General features: G+C 26.3%; 1 protein-coding gene across 3 annotated transcripts in view; it reads right to left on the reverse strand.

Moving 5' to 3' along the window:
* Nucleotides 1–19,090, reverse strand: part of LOC117180151 (synaptosomal-associated protein 25) — a 72,550-nt gene that overhangs the window by 5,077 nt on the left and 48,383 nt on the right. For 2 of the 3 annotated variants that reach the window (XM_033372495.1, XM_033372496.1), the window contains exons 4-5: nt 11,491–11,539; nt 3,335–3,452 (exon numbers count right to left, since the gene is read on the reverse strand). In XM_033372495.1, the coding sequence (XP_033228386.1) occupies nt 3,335–3,452; nt 11,491–11,539 (167 nt within the window). The remainder of the gene's footprint in view (nt 1–3,334; nt 3,453–11,490; nt 11,540–19,090) is intronic. The other variant, XM_033372497.1, reaches the window with a different exon arrangement.

A 19,090-nucleotide genomic window follows, 5' to 3' on the forward strand; every position in this document is an offset into this window, starting at 1 on the left:
TACAATTGCATTTTTAACCCTAAAACATGAACTTTCAAGTAAAAAGTACATTTTCCACAAAATATTTTAATTTTCTCCAACATTATGGAATTTTCAAGCCGAGAGTCCACTTGTCTATAAAAAAATTGAATTTTTAAACCAAAAAGATTCATTTTCTCAGCCAAAAAAATAATTTAAAAAAATGTTATAGCTGATATTTTAATTTAAAAAAAAATAATCTTAAATCAAAATAGTTTCCGTTTAAACAGTTTAAAGGACAAAAAATCAGGGCCTAAAATCTTTCAAATTTCAGACTACACACATTTTGTATGTAGATGCTTCCTCCTAATTACAAGAAAAAGCAAAAAGAAATCAACTGCACTAATAAGATGCTTTACGGGGCAAAATGCTTCAAAAACAGGAAAAACGATATTTTTCACGAAAATAAGGGAATAAATTTTTTTCAGTCAAATTCAGGTAAGTAATTAATTTAAATTATTTAATTTCCTAAAATTTTTCTAATAAAAATATTGCTTTTTTTTAACAAAATAGAGGAATTTTCAAACAAGAATATGCTTTTCTTCCAGAAGACGAATTTTCAACTAAATAGACGAATCTTCAACCAAATAGTTGAATTTTCAACCAAAAAAGACGAATTCTCAACGAAATATTTTTAAAAAATTCGTTCTCAATCAAACAAAACAAAAAGATGAATTTTGAACCAAATATTCGTATGACATACCAAATTATTGAATTTTCAAGTAAAAAAATGGAATTTCTACAATACAGTTGAAATTGCAACTAGAAAATATCAATTTTCAAGAATGAGGTCAATTTTCAACCGAATATTTAAATTTTCTACCAAATTGTTTAATTTTTATGTCCAAAACATGAATTTTCTACAAAACATTTAAATTTCCAAACAAAATGTTATTTTTGAACCAAATAATGTAGTTTTAAACCAAACAAATATTTTAATGTTAATGAAGAAAAAAGTTTGCAAACAAATTATTGAATTTTCAAGAAAAAGGCGAACTTTTTAAAAAAAGCAGATGAATTTTCAACTCAAAAATAAGAGTATTTAACCAAAAAGTTAATTTACAACCGAATATTTAAATTACCTAACAAAATGTTGAATTTTTAAGTAAAACAAACAAATTAATTTCTATGAAAGAATTGAGTTTTCAACAAAGAAGTTAATTATTAGCCTAATATTAGAAATTTCTACCAAATTGTTCAATTATGAAACCAAAAGGATTAATTGTCTACAAAACAATTTAATTTTTAATAAAAAAGTTAATTTTCAACTGAATAGTAGAATTTTCGAACAAAAAAAATGAATTCTCAAGGAAATGTCTACTATATTATTTAAAATTAATAGATTCATAATTAGACGCTTTTATTCGATTCAAAATCGTATTCAAATATTATTTCATATTATATTTTATTTATATATTTCATATATTCTAATTTAAACCATTCGACTTGAAATATTTTAATGAAATAAAAGTCGCTTTTGTAATTCACAGTGACATTTTAACTGCTCATTTAAAATGAGCAATTAGAAATCAAATATTCAAAACTAAACAATTTAAAAGTGAATTGTTTAAAACAGAAAATCTTAAATCGTTACATTTTTAGAGAGCAATTAAAATTTGAATTATTCAATTAAAAAAATGTTTAATTTATGAGTGAAAATTTGAATTTTTATTCACAAATGAAAAGCCAACAAATATTAATTTGAGGTCCAGATGCGTCTTTACGATGAATATAAAGTTTTTTGAATACCATCAGCTTTCGTTTCATTTTAACAAGCGCAAAAAAAGTCTGCTTAATCTTCTATTTTAAGCCTGCATATTATTCCCACATAATAACGAACTGCAATTCCTCTCTTATTTCTTCAACTTGCAAGGGGATTAATTCCTCAATCTTTTTAAAAATTACATTTCAATTATAAAATAAATGGTATAATTATATCCAATTCCAATTCAAATTTAAAAGATGCCAATTCAGTTTTTTCCAAATTGAAAAATTCTAGAATTTTCAAATCCTAATTTTTACTCTAAAATTTTGCAAACAAAAATATAGTAAACATAATCAAATACAACCTTACAATTGAAAAAGTATCTTTTTAAAATATAAAAAAACAATCTTGGAAATTGACAAAACGCCAAGAATATGACAATTTTGGACAACACACGGCTTTGCTATAAAAAGAAAAGATAACAGAATACAAGAAGGAAGGGGATAATTAATTTGACTTTTTTTATTTCCTCTTTTTTTTTATTGTTAGATTCGAAATTTTTTAATTCGAATAATTTTATAGTTATATTTCCCTTTTATTCAAAATAAATAAGGAAAAAAAAATATTTTTAAATATAATTCCTTGAATTTTTTTAATTCTCTGAATTGCCTAAATTCTCTGAAATCCTCTGAACTCTCTAAATATGGCGAATTCCTTAAATTTCTTAAATACGCTGAAATTCTGGACTTTTCTGAATTTCTTAAATTCTCTGAATTTCATGAATTCTTTTTATTTCTTCAATTTTCTTAATTCTTTGAATGTACTGAACTTTTCTGAATTTTCTAAACGTCTTTATTTCTCTGTATTCGTTCATATTTTCTTAATTTTCTTAATTTTTTTGAATATCCTGAATTCAGAAAATTCTCTAAATTCCCTGAATTTCTTTAATTCGTTTAATTCTATTCATTTCCTGATCTTATCGGAAATTTCGATAAAATCTTATCCTGTTTCGAAATTTTCCTTTTCAAACTTTAGAAAATTAAATCCAGAATAAATTAAAATTCCTCTTTAGCGTCAAACATAAAAATTTAACTAGAAACTTTTTTGGAATTGAAAAAAAAAACAAGATATTAACAAAACTAAATAAAGAAGAAAATATAAATAAATAATAAAATAAATAAGAAAATAAATATAAAAAGGAAGGAAAGGGAATTCGAGGTTTCCTTATTTTTCTTTCCCTTTATTTTAATACTTGTTTTTAACACTAAACTGTTTTTTTTTTAATTTTCAGCTAATAAAGACTGCAGAAAATGGAAAATTAAATTTTTTAAAGTCGATATTTCTGCATTTTTTAATTTTCTTTGTTTCTCACCAGTTTGAAAATTAAACTGCTGAAAATTAAATTTTCTGTAATTTTCAGTATTAGAAAAATAAACTATCGATAATTAAATTTTCTTCAATATTGAGCAGTTGAATTGTCGACACTTGAAAACTCAACTGTTGAAGTTTCAAATAAAAAAAAATAATTTTGTATTAAAAACAGTCGTCTAATGGTAAGATATAATTTTCTGAAATAGAAACTATTTCTCTTGAAATGTAAAAGTTTCGTACTTGTTGCAGGGAAGAACACAAAGACCACAGCATTTTTCCATCCCCGTCAAGTTTTTTTCAGCTTCACGCATGTCAGCATTGATCTGGTCCATTCCCTCCTCGATCCTGTCCAATTGTTCTGTTCACAATAAAAGAATAATTTTAATAACGATTTTGAAAAACAAGCTTGTGGAAACCACATTCATTTTTTTAAACATACATAACAAAAATATAGATAATTGATGATAAAGTTCAACATTTAACATACAATAGTTGAGTAGTTTCCACAAAACTATGAATTTTCACAAAATAACAAATATAGATTTTTATACAATTTAAAGGCTGATTTTTAAATAGTTTTGTTTATGCAAGAGGTCTTTTGTTTCAAAAATTAATTAATTAATTAATTGGGAATATTAATCTTTAAATTTTGATTCAAATGACCTTTTGCGAATCGAACACGATTCGTGCAAAGTACCAGAAACCAAGCGTGCGTTATTTCGTCATAAATTGTTAATAACAAAATCATTTATTGTTTTAATCTGATTCAATGGGAATTTTCCTTTCATTCACAGATTCACACTTTTCACTTGTTATCGGAAATTCTCATAAATATTAAAATAGAAAAAAGAAAATATTTGTAAATTGTAAATCTATCAAGCTATAATATTCATTTTGAAAGAATTTCTCAATTCTATCCTTGAATCATTAGTATTTTTGCTTTAATTAATTTTAAAATAATTTCAAAAACTGGACAAGTTTGAAACGAAAATGAAGGAATGGAGAACTCGGGCTAAAAAGTACATATAAAGCAGATTTTTTACAGCCTCTGAATAAAAATATATCTTTTTTCTTGACACTTCCAGAACAATGAGATTCCATAAAACTTATAAAAAATTAAAGTGGTCCAAAAACGCATTCGATTATTTCTAAATTTTGAAGGAGAAAAAAATATCTTTTTGTAAATTTATAAATGCACTTTTTTATTCAGAATTAATCAAACGATATGGATTAATCCATCATTCTTAAATTCAAGCCACATGAGATCCTTTGATAGGGTCGTAAAAAACCCCATAAATGAAAAATGGGATATCGCGTATCTTTGCCTGTATTCATTTTTTGCGTCTTTTTACACAAATTATTTTTAGTAAAGATATTACTTTTTATTGATATTTTTATATTTTGAAAATGGCTTCAATCATGTTTTATTGTTTATATCAATCTCATCTCAAAATAAACGGAAAATTTCTATTTCTTCTACATTCTTCAACTTTTTTTCCCCCATTTTCTCAAAACGTAATAATATTTTTGTACCGACTTTTTTTATAAAAAGACAACTCAATATTTGGAAAGATAGCTCTCACTTTTTTTTTAAATATAGAAAATTGGATATTTTATCACCATCCAACGTTGAGAAAACGTACCTCTAAAGCAACAAAAACTTCCCCTCCATTTTACCGAAAATTAATAATATTTTTTAATCGAACAATAAGAACTTTGTTGATGTTTATCGATTACAGTATCATCTGTTCAAAAATGAACCAGAAAAATTGAAGAATGTAAAAAATTGCAAATTTGTAAGTTTATTTAAGAAAAGAATATTACAAGCAATAATAAATTGCATAAGCAATTATTTTGATTGATTTTGATTATTTATTATTTAATTGTTTCTTAAAAAGTAAAAGAAAAGTTTAAGAATGCAAGTTGAAGAATTCGCAAAAACCGCAACTTGTAGTTTGATTTAAGAAAATAATGTTATAAGCAATAATCAATTATTATACAAGAAATTATTAATGTTAATTTTCATTAATTGTTCTCTTATTATATCTTTTTATTATTAAGAACAATTTATAACCAAAGAATAAGAATAAATGCCGAAAATAAGCGATATCATTTTTTCACTCATGGGGTTTTTTAGCACCCTATAAAAGGTTTTTACAGTCGTAACATTCAACAGGTTATTCATCATTCCTGTTCTTTATGATTATTTCTGAGAGAAAACAACTTTACACCTAATATTAATGAATCTATCACAAATTTACAAGAGCATATCTTTTAAACTTAATTTTCGAATGGGAAATACATGTGAAACTTTCTTATTTTTAAGTAACTCCTAAATATCAATTGATTTAAAAATAAAAAACCTGTTCATTTTGTGTTTGGAAACTTCACTAATCTGAGAATGAGAACATCAAAATTGAAATCAAAACTTTGAACCACCCTAATTCACATCCTAACAAAAATACATAGGTGCAATGTTCAGAAAACACTCATACAATCATGCAAACACCCACACTGATACACCCAGAGACATTCAAGGCAGATGAAAATTTTTGTTTTAGAATTTTTTAAATATTAATAGTATTGCTATGCCCGTATGAGAACACTTACCGAGCGAGCAAGGTTCTGTTCCATGTTAAGCTACCAAAAATTGACATTTACATCAGTCGGTAAGTTACCTGCAGTCGGCGCTGCAGATCCCTGACATGGATCGAACCTTTTTCGATATATCAGTGGACTGCCTTAACGATCCTCCTACTCTTCGACCCCCTCCTCATCTATCTCATTATCTGCCTCCTTCTTTTATTTTAACTCCTCACCCATCTCCTCATTAAAGGAGAGAAGAAGAAACAAGAGATAGATGAAAAGGGGATAGAGCAGGAGAAGCATCGGTAAGATAGGTCACTGATATATCGATTGAGATTCAATCCCTGCCATGGCTATGCATTATCGACTGAAGGTAATACCGACCACTAGTAACTTAGAATAAAACCTAACCTTGCTCGGTCGGTAATAGCTGTACTACTAAAATTTAAATTTTAAAATAACAAAAACAAATATAGATTCTTGAACTAAAGAAATACCAATACACTCATTAAGAAATTTAAAAATAAATGAATACAGAGTTTGAAGATTTTTTTTAGGCAATCAAAAAGGTAGTGAAAAAAATGGTTTCTCGTTTTTTGCACGAAGTACGATTGTGTCTTGATTTCTGTAACGCAGCTAGAATGCGGTTTGTTTAGTAGAAAATTGCGGTATAGTTGACAAGAAGGAGGTGATTGGCGAGTCGAAATTGAACCGACGTGGTCAAAGTTTGTGTCAACATTTTTTTGAACTGCACATTTAATTTACAATTAAAAATTTTAATTTCTGTTGTCATTGAAAATTTTAATTTCTGTTGTCGTTAAAATCTTTGTTCTGTTCGAGAAAGAATTTAGATGAGCAGATTTTTTGTAGGGAAAAATAATTTTTTTTAATTTGTAGAATCCGGAAGATTTGAACATTAGATGGCCTTACATTTTTCGTCTTTTATTGCTTCCCAATTATAATTATCTTCCAATTTGAATGTTTTAACAGTTGACTTTGAAAATTTGGATTTCTTGCAAATTCAATAGCTTTCAATTTGTTATTCCGCTTTTTAATTCAAACCATTACCATTATTTCCATTTAAAATTAAAATAAATAAATTCGATAATTCGAAACTTTTCACAGCACTCGTCCCATGAGAAATTTGACAAAAATTTATATTTCAAAATTTTCCTACAAAATATTTTCTCACAAAATCTTTCACCAAAAGTTTTTTTTTTGAAGAAAAAATATTTTCCTATAAAACGAAAAAAAATAAAAAATATCCTTCTAAATCTTTTTATTTTTTTAACAAAAGACAGAACTTTAACCACGCCAGAGTGGTGCAAATCTGGAATTTAATATTAAAAAAGGTGCACAGCTTTCCATTTGTAACCGATTCGACAATTGTTTTCTTCAGAATTAAAAAGCTTTAAATTCTTTGAAAAAATGTACAGAGCAAATTTGGTATCATTTACCATTTTTGGAAAAAGATAAAAAAAAGTACATTAGTAAAAATTTTTTTTTCAGTTCTTAACTTTCAAATATGAGTTTGTTATAAATAGTTTAAGTTAAAAAATAAGACATTTTCAATCTTTTTATCGCATAAAAAATTTTCTTTTCCTTCTTAAATGTATTAGAATATTTTAACAGCCTTAATAGATTACAGATTATTGTTTATACTTAATATTTAGCTTTGCTATAAATAATTCAAGTTAACAAATACAAAATTTTCATTTTTTTTGAGGAAAAAATTCTTTGCTGTCTTATATTTACAGAAGTAGATTCTTGAACATAAGAAAAACCAGAATATTATTAAAACCAAAAATTCACCTTTTTATGAACAAATTAAGTTGACAAATAGAACATTTTCATCCTTTTTTAATTATTCATAACAAAGATAAATGTTTAGAATATTTATTTATAACAAAGCTCACTTTTAAATTTAAACAATTTTTTGAATTTTATTAATTGTGCGACACTGATTTTATAGATACAAGATGGAAAATAATTATTTTCCGAAAAAATGGATTAATATTTCTCTTTGTTTACTTAAAATATTTATAACAACGTTAAATTAAGAAGTTAATTTTCTGGGGTTTAATAAGTGTGAGAAACTACTCTAATACACATTAGATTGCAAAGAATTTTTTGTCGTAGAAAAATATGAAAATATTTTGTGTTTATAAAATTTATTAAGAGCTGAAAAATTTTTTTTTTAATTTCCTTTTTTTCTAAATTTGTTTCGAAATAAATAAATAAATGAAGATGATCGCTTTGTAAATAAATTCCATACTTGCACGCGCGGAAAATTTGCATTTTGCGAAGGGTTAATTCTGAGAGCGTTGGCCATTAAGGTGTCAGTGAGAATGAATAGTAATTAGTAGTCAGTAATAAGTAATAAGTAATTAGTAATTAGTAATTAGCAATTAGCAATTAGTAATGAGGTCATTAGCAAAAAATGATCTTGGTTAGGTTTTTGCTCCGTACGTACACTTAAAATGTAAGGAGAGCAAGAAGAGCTCCGATCGGTGTCCCCCGACTGGGTTTCGGTTTTTCATTTTTCATTTGTCACTTTTCACTTGTCATTTTTCATTAACTTCGGGACCAACTTGAACTTGAATTACGTACTTGCTTTTGTGTTCACGTGTGTGTACGTATGTGTCGGCGAGGTGGGTTTTTCGTACGAGCTGCTTGTGTCGGAAATCTAATTATTATTGTTTTTTTTTTATAAATATAAAAAAATTAAAATTATATATAAATAATTTACAATAATTATTTAAGCTAGCTAGGTAGATGGCTTACCGCCTTGTTCATCCAGCATAACGAGGCTTTTCATCCCCACCTCATGGCTCTAAACAGGCAACCGACCAATGAGAGGCATTAAAATCAGAAATTCAAATAAACCACCCAGCCAAATTCAAATAAGAGCTCATCGATCCAGGAATTCGCCATCATCTCCAATTTTCCAATTTTATTTTTACAACTAGTATTTTTAATTGATTTTAAATTTTTACTTTTTGTAAAAACGATTAGAGTTGAATAATTATTCCTATTGAGAAAAAATCACATTATCCAGTGTGTACTGGTATGCATCATGTACAAGGAATCTGCAGTCATCTCACATTTTTTATTTTTTACAATAAGTATTTTTAAATTTATTTTACGAACGAGAGTTCTGTCTGAAATTTTTAACTTTCCAATCTTCGAATTCTTCCAGATTTTAATTATTAGTTTAATTTAGTTAAAAAATTCAAAGGCTTTTAAATTTAATTCATCGAAAACATTAAATTCAAACTTTTAGAACATAAAATTTAAAATTTCTAAAACCTTTATATATTAAAAGAAATTTATTAGAAAACTCTTAAATGTTTTAAATATAAACAGGAAAACGTTCCAGTCATTAAAAAAATTTTTATTTGAAAAAATAACTTTTCTAAGAATAATTTGAATTGTTTCAAAACATATTTAGAAGTTTTGAAGATATTCATAAAAGTTTGAATCTTGGAAGGATTTAAAATAAAAATAAAAATTAAACAAAATTTAGATATTTATATATTTTGAACAAAAAAAGCTCTCTAACAATTTTCAAAGGTTCTAAGAAAATAAACCAAATTCTTAAGTAACTGGGGAAATTTCAAATTATTATTTTTTTAATTTGCATTTTAGGAGAAAATTGAAAAAAATTGAAAATATTTTAAATAATTTCCTAAAATTTCGAAAAAAGAAGACATTTCTTTAATTTTGCAAGATTTAAAAAACTGTAGAAAAATTCTAATCACCTTTAAAAATATTTAGAAGATTTTAACAAAACTCAATAATAATAATAAATTTAAAAAAATTAAAAACAAGTTTAAAAAACGTAGATTTTTTAGGATTTCAAATACAAATTGTAGAACCTTTTTCGAAAATTTTGAAAGTTTTAAAAAAATACAAAAATTTTCTCAAGATTTCTCGAAAAATTTATGATGATTTTTCTTATTTCAAACGTTTAAAATTTTTGAAAATATTCAGAAATAATTTAAAATTTGAAAATATTTCAAATAATAAAATTACGATTTCGGAAGATTTGGAAATGAAACTTTTAGGCCTTTTAAGACTTTTAGAAATACTTCAAGAGAAAAACAATTTCTTAAAATTTCTGGGAAACTTTTAAATGTCTAATTATTTTGAAAAATTAATTTTTAGAAAATATTGAACAAAATTTCCAAAATAATTTGTTAAAATATTGTAAATTTGAAGACATTTTAAAAATTTTTTATTGTTTTAAAATATATTTAGAAGTTTCGAAAAGATTCGAATATAATTTCAAAAAATTTAATACAAAATGTAGATTTTTGAAAATTTCGAAAAAGAAAATTAAAAATATTTGTCTCAAGAGAAAATTGAAAAAAATTGGAAAGCAGTACAAAAGAATTTCAAAATTGTCGAAGAGGAATCTGCAATAATTGATGGCAGTTTTTTAATCTTTTTCCGGATTAAAAAAATTATGAACAATTCGAATAATTTTTTAAAATATTTATAAGGTTGAAAAGTTTTGAAAAAATTTAAACTTAATTAAAAAATTGAAATGATTTAAATAATTAAAAAAAAGAGTAGATTTTTGAGGATTTCAAAAAAAGTGCAGAAGTTTTACAAGAATATTTAACGGTTACAAGAAAATAGAATTTCTTTAATACGATTCATGAAAAACTTTTGGATGATTTCTTATTTTGAAAAATTAATTTTCAATTTTGAAAGATTTTTTATAATTTTAAGAAAAACCTGTATCAGTAAATTAGTTTTCAGCTAAAAAAAAAACTAGAAACGCAAGATTGATCCCGGTTGGTTCTGGAATAAAAATAAAAATTAGAGTTTTGATTTCGCAGAAAAAAAGGAGGTGATAGTCAATCCTGGAAACGAAAAAGCTAAAATATTCATCTAGCGTTGTTCGTACGTAGCAAAAAATGAATAAATTAATCCACGAAGGATGAAAGGATTAAAATGGTTAGTCGATGTAAATCGATGTACTTCTAAAATTCAAAGATTAATTTCATCGCAGTCACTGCGTTTCCACCAAGAATTCCCAAATTTCCAAAATATCAAATCCACTCTAATTTCCAAACAGTGAAATTTTCGGGATCAATCCGGTGCAAACGCTTTGATTGCGCAAATAATGCAGAGTAAGAAAATGATGATTCTGTAAAAAAAAAAGATTTGATTAGAAATTTCGGATTTTTGCACAGTTATAAACTTCTAAAATTCTATTCTAAAATAATCCGTGAAACTATTAAATACTTTCTACAAACAAAAAAAAAACTTTTCAAATCTAAAACTTACATTCAAATCTTTTTTTTTTGTTTATAAAAATATAAGGTAATATTTTTTTGTCTCTTTTAGAGTTATTCAGGGTAAAAAATGCCGAGAGCGACGAAGAGACACCGAGCGAAATAAGCGATAGACAAATAGTTGGAGCAATTAGACAGACAATTAAAAGTTAAGTTAGAGATAGAAAATAAGATGGGACTTAGATTTGAGACTAGAGATTAGAAAGAATGAGAGAATATGACTCGCACATTGAAACACGGTCCTTGGAAAAAATAGCAGTAGTATAGCTGTGAAAGTACGAAAACAATTACCGACCGAGCAAGTATCTGTTACGAGCTAACTTAACAGCAGTCGGTAAGCTATCATCAGTCGGTAAGTTACCGACTGACGGTAATATTTTTCGTGTTCGCGTACTATCACAGCTTCAGTACCAATAGTAGCAGAGACCAAATAGCCTGTACATTTAGATTGAATCCAAATATCCAACTTTAGTTTGTTTTGCCTTTTCAAAATTTCTTGCTTACCGCCTTGGTGGTCTAGCATCGTCAGTATGTTCGCTCCGGTATCCTCGCTCTAAATTGGCCCACGAAACGGAAACGAAAAATCATTCATTGATGCAAAACTGCGGAAAAATTATAAAAAAAAACAAACAAACAAGACCGCACGTTTCCACCTTTTATCAATTATTATCAATTTCATGTTATTCTTCACAATTGTTTTTAAAGTAGCAAATAAAATAGTGGAGGTGAAACGCAGAGTCAAGTGGACAAATAATAAAGGGTTATAATGATACATTGGATTATAAAGTAAAATAAAAAGCTCCTTAAAAAAAATTACCACCCGGTGTTAATTTTGTAATTAAATTCCTAAAGGGATTTTGAAATCTTTTTAATTCAAGATTTAACAACTTTTTCACTTGTTAATTATCAAGGAATAATTTATTTAGTTCATTGGATTTTTTTAACAGCGAGTGGTACTTTTATAATAATGAACGCGATTTTTAAGTCATGAATTTTTTCTATACGATGATATATATTGATTATAAAAATCAAAAAGGGAAATTCTAGAAACGAGAAGGCTTTTCCACGATAAAATTTAAAACAAAAAATTAATTTTCTCTACATTGCATAATTGTAATAAAAAATTAAAAACCTTGAGCAGTGGTGCAAATATGAAATTTACTATTTAGAAGGGTCTACTTCTTTCAATTTTTAACAATTTTTTGTTTTGCAATTAAAGAGAATTAAATTCTTAATAAACCTAAAAAGCGATATTTTCAAGCTTATATTTTTAGTCTATTTTTTATACAATAACATATATTTGGTCTCAGCTCCTAACCCTTGCATATATTTGCATTCAACTTAAATTACAATCTGAGCACACAAAGAAAGCAAATAATTAGTTTATTATGCAATTTTAGTGTTATAAAACAATTTTATACACCAATAAATTATTGTCATAATTTCTTCAACATAAATTTCGGTATCATCCAACCCGTATCAAACTATCTTCTTAAACCAACAACTAATCTAACGATATTTGTGTACACTTGATATATAGCTTTATTACAAATAATTTGAGTTGACGAATAGAACATTTTGATCATTTTTTTTTGCGGAAAAAGTTTTGGACATAATAAGATTCAGAAAATGATTTCGCGGAAAAAAATTCTTTTCCATCTTTTATGTATCGAAATCACTTGTAAGACTTTATAGAACCCAGAAAATTCTGGATTTCAGTAAGTTCTATTTGTCAACTTAAATTATTTATAAAAGCTAAATTCCTAGTGCTAAACATTTTCGAAAGCTATGTAAGTCTTCTAAAATTATTCAAATTGTTTGAGCTGAGGGAAAATAATTTTCGGGTTGGCATCCGAAAACAGTGAAAAAAAGGGTTCAATTCTCTTAATATCATCTGTTCTATCTTCTGATTTAAAAATTTAACTTTTTTTTGTTCAATAAAAAAATTGCTATTAATCAAAAAACTATGGCAAATTCGTTATACGTACAGTTTTTACTAGTCAAAAATCACACAAAATTAGAAGTTAAGAAAAAATTATTTTAATTTTTAATTTTTTGAAAATGTTCAAAGAACATGTTTATTGGATTGAGCTAAAAGCACAATTTATTTGTTGAGTTTAATATGTCTAGAATGAAATTTATTTATTTTGAAGAAGCATATTTTCATTTTGCTTCTGCGAATTTTTTTTATGATTAAGGCCATGTTGCGAGTGGATCACGTTATCAGATTCCTACTTTACCGACCCTTTTTTTAATCTGTAACTTATTTTTACACGAAACCTCACATTCAGTTGAAAATTTGGAATAATAAATAAGAGGCACTAAGAAAGTTGGGCCTTCTCCTAAATTTTAATAGTTTTGAAAAAAGCAACAAAAAAATTATTTGCAAAAAAACTTTTTTTCATTGTTATATAAATTTAGGACAAGACCCACCATTCTTAGTGATTGTTATTTATTATCCCAAATTTTTAACTCGATCTGACGCTTAGTGTGAAAATAAGTTAGGAAATAAAATGTGTCGGCAAGGCAGGATTTTTGAGAAAATAAGACATTTTTTTAATTATAAAAACCAAAAAAGAGAATAGAAAATATTGCCACATTATTTTTCCCCTGAACTCAAACGATTCGTTTAATTTTAGCATTTTCATTCCTCACTACTAAGAATTTGTCCATAACAATAAAACTGAACAAGAAACAAATTATTTGCCTTATGTGTATACTCAGGTTTTAAATAAAGTTAATTCAATATCTACGGATTATGAGCTGAAAAAAAAATAATTTTCTAAAAATATTACTTTTTTTTGTAGGCTTCTTTTAAAAAATAGCGCTTGTAAAGATTCTTAAAAATGCAATGCTTGTTAAATCTAAGAAACTGTAAAATCGGTCAATAATGGAAGGCTCTAGGCCTTTTTGAATAGAAAATTTCAGATTTGCACCACTGTACGTTTACTTTTGTTAAAGGCCCTGTAAGACGTGAGCGTTTCCTACATTACCGACATATTGTCGTAACTACTCATGTTAACGTGAGATGAGATATCGAATTAAAAATTTAAGAAAATTAATAAAAGGCACAAAAAAATGTCTGTATGGTCCTAAATTTGTAGAATTCAAAAAAATTTTTGAATTTTTTTCATTTCAAAAAATGTAGACCCATATAAACCTTTAACTTATTTTCCAAATTTTACAATCGGTATCTCAATTCGTGTGGACGTAATTGTTGCAACATTAATGTCGGTAAGATAGGAATCGGGTAAATATTACATGGCCTTAATGGGAATTTTTTTAAATAAAAAATATGTCTGACCATGTAAAAGCCCTCGATAATCAAAGATGGGAAGTGATGAATTTATGAAATAGATGAAGAAAATGATATCTAACAAATATTACATGGTACAGACAGCTACTGCTATAACATTGCCAATATGATACAATTTTTGTCTAGAGTTAAAGCAACATAGCTAGAAAGAAGCTTCAGGTGTGGCTACCAATGAAAAACGTGTCTGCGAGCGCGCACGTAAAAGTAATTAAAATAAATTATTCTTAAGGCCATGTAATATTTATCCGATTCCTATTTTACCGATATTTGTTTTCAACAACTCAAGTTTACACGAAATGTGATATCTAGTTGAAAATTTCAGAATGGATATAAAAGGCACGAAGGAATATTTCGATGGTCCTATTTTTTTAAATTACAAAAAAAAAATCAGAAATTATTTTTTTTTGCAATTCTAAAAAATTAAAGTCTTAGAAACGTCTCTTGGTGCCTTTTATTTAATTACGGAAATTTTCAACTCGATATCTCAATTCGTGTGGACTTAGATTGTTGCGAAAAACATGTCGGTAAAGTAGGAATCGGGTAATTGTGACATGCCCTTAAATTCAGAATTAGTCACGCCCTCCACACAACTGAATAGACACGAAATACACTCACAAAACTGTGAAAATGACCTCAAACAGTGTTTTTCACACATGTGCCTTTCAAGCCTACAAAACATCTTTTTCGAAAATTAAAAAAGAATTCAAATTTTTTTTCACTCTGGAAAAAAATTTCATTGTGCGGAAGTAGGTGGTCTTGACTATAGAGAAAGAAGTGGGCTTAGAAATTTAGTGCTTAGATTTATTTATTTGTGTTTTTTTTTAATTTGTAGTGTATTTTGTGTTTGCAAATTTGTATATTACCTTTTAAGTATTTCAGTATATATCATCTTAATATTTTAGAATTTATTTCATCAACTATGTTTTTGTCTCGATTTCTGGTCTAAAAAAATAAAATAAAATAAAACAGCTTGTATAAAAAAAAATAATAAAAATAATTCAATTTTCATTATAAGAGGGAAGATACAAGTTAAATTGTAACCAATTTATTAATGATGATCTCTTTATTTATTATCTGGAACTTACTATTCAAAAATGTATACGGCCTTCAATTGTTCACCGATACAAAAGCTTTTTTTTTACAATTAAATAGCATTAAATTGTTTGAAAAGGTACGGCGTTACGATCCTAGTGAGCTTACTTTTTAGCCTATTTTTTAAAAACAAATTAAAATTTTCGCATAAAAAGACTAATTATTTTGTATTGTTCAATGTTATTGTTATTAATTTTTCTATATATAATATAAGTTAATAAATAGAAATTTTCCATCATTTCTTTGTGGAAAAAAATGATTCCTCACTTAATTTCTATCGAAATAGTTTCTCGAACTTAATAAACTGCCGAATATTGGTAAAACGAAACAATATTTTTGTTAAAAATAATTTAAGCTAAAGAATACAAAATTTGTATATGGGTCGAGCAATAATACACAGTCTAGTAAGTCTAGAAAATATTCTGATACATATAAGATGTAAAAAAAAACTTTACGCGTAAAAAGAATAACAAGTTTTATTTGTTTTATTAAATTATTTATAACAAAATGAAATTTTAAGTGATAACAACTTTCTGCAGGTTTGTCAGTTTGAGAAGGCACATTGATATGTATTAGATGTTAGTTTTTTTCGTCAAAAAAGTATGACAATTATTTATTTGCTTATAAAATTATTTTATAACAATAAAATTGAGTAATAAACCAATTATTTGCCTTTTTTGTATGCTCAGGTTGTAATTCAAGTTGATTTCAAATGAAAATATGGGTTAAGGGCAGAGAAAACAAATTTTTTTGTACACTTTTTTTGTAACTTCGCTTTCTAAACAATAGGTTGAAAGTGATCAAAGTTGAAAATATTGGTTCGTACGTTTGTTTAGAATTTAATGAAATGACTGAAAAATCTTGAAAACCAAAATTCTCGATACTTTAAAACTTCCGAAAAATAAAATTTTTTCGAAATGTTCGAATTATCGAAAATATAAAAATCCGGAATTACAAAATTCCCGAAAGTTAATAATATTACCAATTTGGATAGGTGAATATCCGAATGATAATATTCCTGAAACTAAAAAATACAAAAATTCATGAATAATAGAAGAAGAAATATTAAATAAAACAAAAAAATGTTTTTATAAGGCCAAGGTGTTTTATTCATTAATTTATTTTCAATTTTTTAAATTGTTTAGATTCGGGAATTTTTCAATTCAGTCATACCATGAACTGTTAAGAATTGTATTGTTCGGGAATTTTATCACTTTGGAATTTCTTAATTCGGGTATTTTTTAGTGTCAAAAACCTTATTTTTCGGGATTTTTCAGTCACCCCAATTTAATACTCTTTATTTTATTTTTATAGGCTTGTAAATTTAAGAAAATTTAAAAATCGGTTAAAAATTGAAGCTGCAGAATTTTTTGAATAATAAATTCCAGATTTGCAAGACTTTCTGTCGCAAATTCCACCTAGATTAATTTGAACAAATTGTCGCCTTTACCTAACAAATAAATCGATCAATCGCTTTGTGTATATTCATAAAAAAATTATATGAAAGTATAAAACAAAAGAAATTAGATTAATTATATTTAAAATAATGTAATCTAAATTTATTTTCAATTAATTTAATATAATTTAAATTATTTAAATTAAATTGAAAGTAATTTCATTTCATTTAATAATTTTAATTAAATTAAATTTTAAAATCGCGTAAAAAATTGGCTGTGTTCTAAAATTTGATGGAAAGGACACAATCCATAGGAACATAGGCAAACATAGATAAAGAGATAGAGGTTTTTCACAAGCTTCTGTGAGTTCTGATTACATTGCCAGTATAAATAGCAATAAAAAAAGGTTGTACGGTAGATTTTTTTTGTAGAGCGTAGCAGTAGCGGTAGCAGTAGTAGTAGCGGTAGTATGGTATAGTATTACTAGTATTTTAGTATTAGTAGTTTTTCATTATCAATATTAGTATTAGTATTAGTAGTATTAGTAGTAGAAGTAGTAGTTTTTTATTGTAGGTAGTAAAATACAGTAAATTTGAAGTAAAAGCCGTAGTAGAATTGTAGTAAAATCTGGTCATAATTTTGGTTTTTGAATTTGGTATTCAATTGTGGTAGTAAATCCGAATCGATTTTTTTGTTGAGTGTCAAGTGATAAATGTTTGTCTTCCCTTTTCTTTTCGTTTCAAAAGTAGTTTTTATTTTCGAAAAACATCAATATTTTTCCAAAATAAAATTTTCCGATTATTTTTGTTTTCGGTGTGAAGTGTACTTTGAAGAACTGTAACCCCCGGGAAGGGACTAAATCCTATCTGCTTTGACCTTCTATTAGCCAAATTTTCCAGAGTGCCCCAACTCCAGAAAATTAGGGTTCTGTCATACCGACTGATGGTAATACCGACTGATGGTAACTTAAAACGGACACGAACCACTTGAGCTGTGGAACGGTCAAGATGTCGGTAAGGTAAGAATCTTGAATTAGAACCGGCCTATCTGCTGAAATTGGAACACCCCTTAAAAAGCCCTAACGCATTATTTAAGTAAAAAAAAAATGTTTGTAAAGATTGACATGTGATTTTTGTACGATTATTCAACCAACACCTTACCAACCAACGAAAGCAAGGACGTGTGCATTTTGATTTTATTAAGTCTCATGCTATAAAAACTTCTTACCTTAGATCAAAACCTTGATGAATTTTATTTTATTAGAATTTTTAAATAAGTGAACTAATAATTTATGTCCAATTTAATTTGGGTTTAATTGAAATAAGAAACTTGGAATAAATTTTCAACCAATATCAAATTTTTTGTTAAACTGTGAATGTCACGACATTTTTTAATTTTTCTTACAAGGAATTAATTTATTTGTTAAATTAGGGCAGATTGAAATTATTACTTTTTTTGATCGAGATAATTTCACATAGAAAAGTTTGACGAAAACCTTCATTAAAATTTTTATTAGATAACATTAAAACGAAACGCAACGGTCATAAAGGAAAAAAACAATCTGTTTGCTCGTTTTCAATTTTAGTTTTAAACGGTATTGAAAAAAAAATGAATAGAAACAATTGTAGCTGTAGAAAATTTTTATTCTTTGGAGAAAAAAATGGGTCGAATTTAGAGTTTCACGAGTTCTTTAATATTTAGGTAAAAAAGACAAAGAAAATATAATCAGCCAATTTTTTAAAACTATAATTTGATTTTATACTATATTTTTTCAAGTCTTTTTCACCAAAATATTAAATAAAGACGTGAACCTCAAAATTCAATCATTTTTTTCATTTTTTTTTTCTCCAAAACGATCATTATACGAAAAAAAAGTCAAGATAAAAAGTACAATATTTCTTGATCTAAAACTTTTGTATACAACTTTTTTCATACAATTTTAAATTTTTTCCAACAAAAAATGGACTTTCTTACCTCTATGACACTAATGTTGGCTTTAATGTTGGCCAAAATAAAAATGTTCAATTTGCATTCTCAGAAACAAAATAATTTAACGAATTTGTTCCAAACCCTATTTATGAGTGTGCTTGGTAAAAATCGTGTAAAAAGTGCAAAAACGTCTTTTCTATGGAAGTGGATTCCCGAAAAAGGTATGATATCAAAAATGAGACAAAATCTCTTTTTTTGTGGTTTTTTTGTCATTATTTTATTTTCCTCTTTCTGAAGAAGAAAACTAGGGCATAAGTGGAGAATTTGTTTAGGTCGAGTACTGCCTTCCGGCTAAATATGCCAGATTTTA

The sequence above is a fragment of the Belonocnema kinseyi genome, chromosome 9, assembly GCF_010883055.1.
Source record: "Belonocnema kinseyi isolate 2016_QV_RU_SX_M_011 chromosome 9, B_treatae_v1, whole genome shotgun sequence".
In the NCBI taxonomy this organism is placed as follows: domain Eukaryota; kingdom Metazoa; phylum Arthropoda; class Insecta; order Hymenoptera; family Cynipidae; genus Belonocnema; species Belonocnema kinseyi.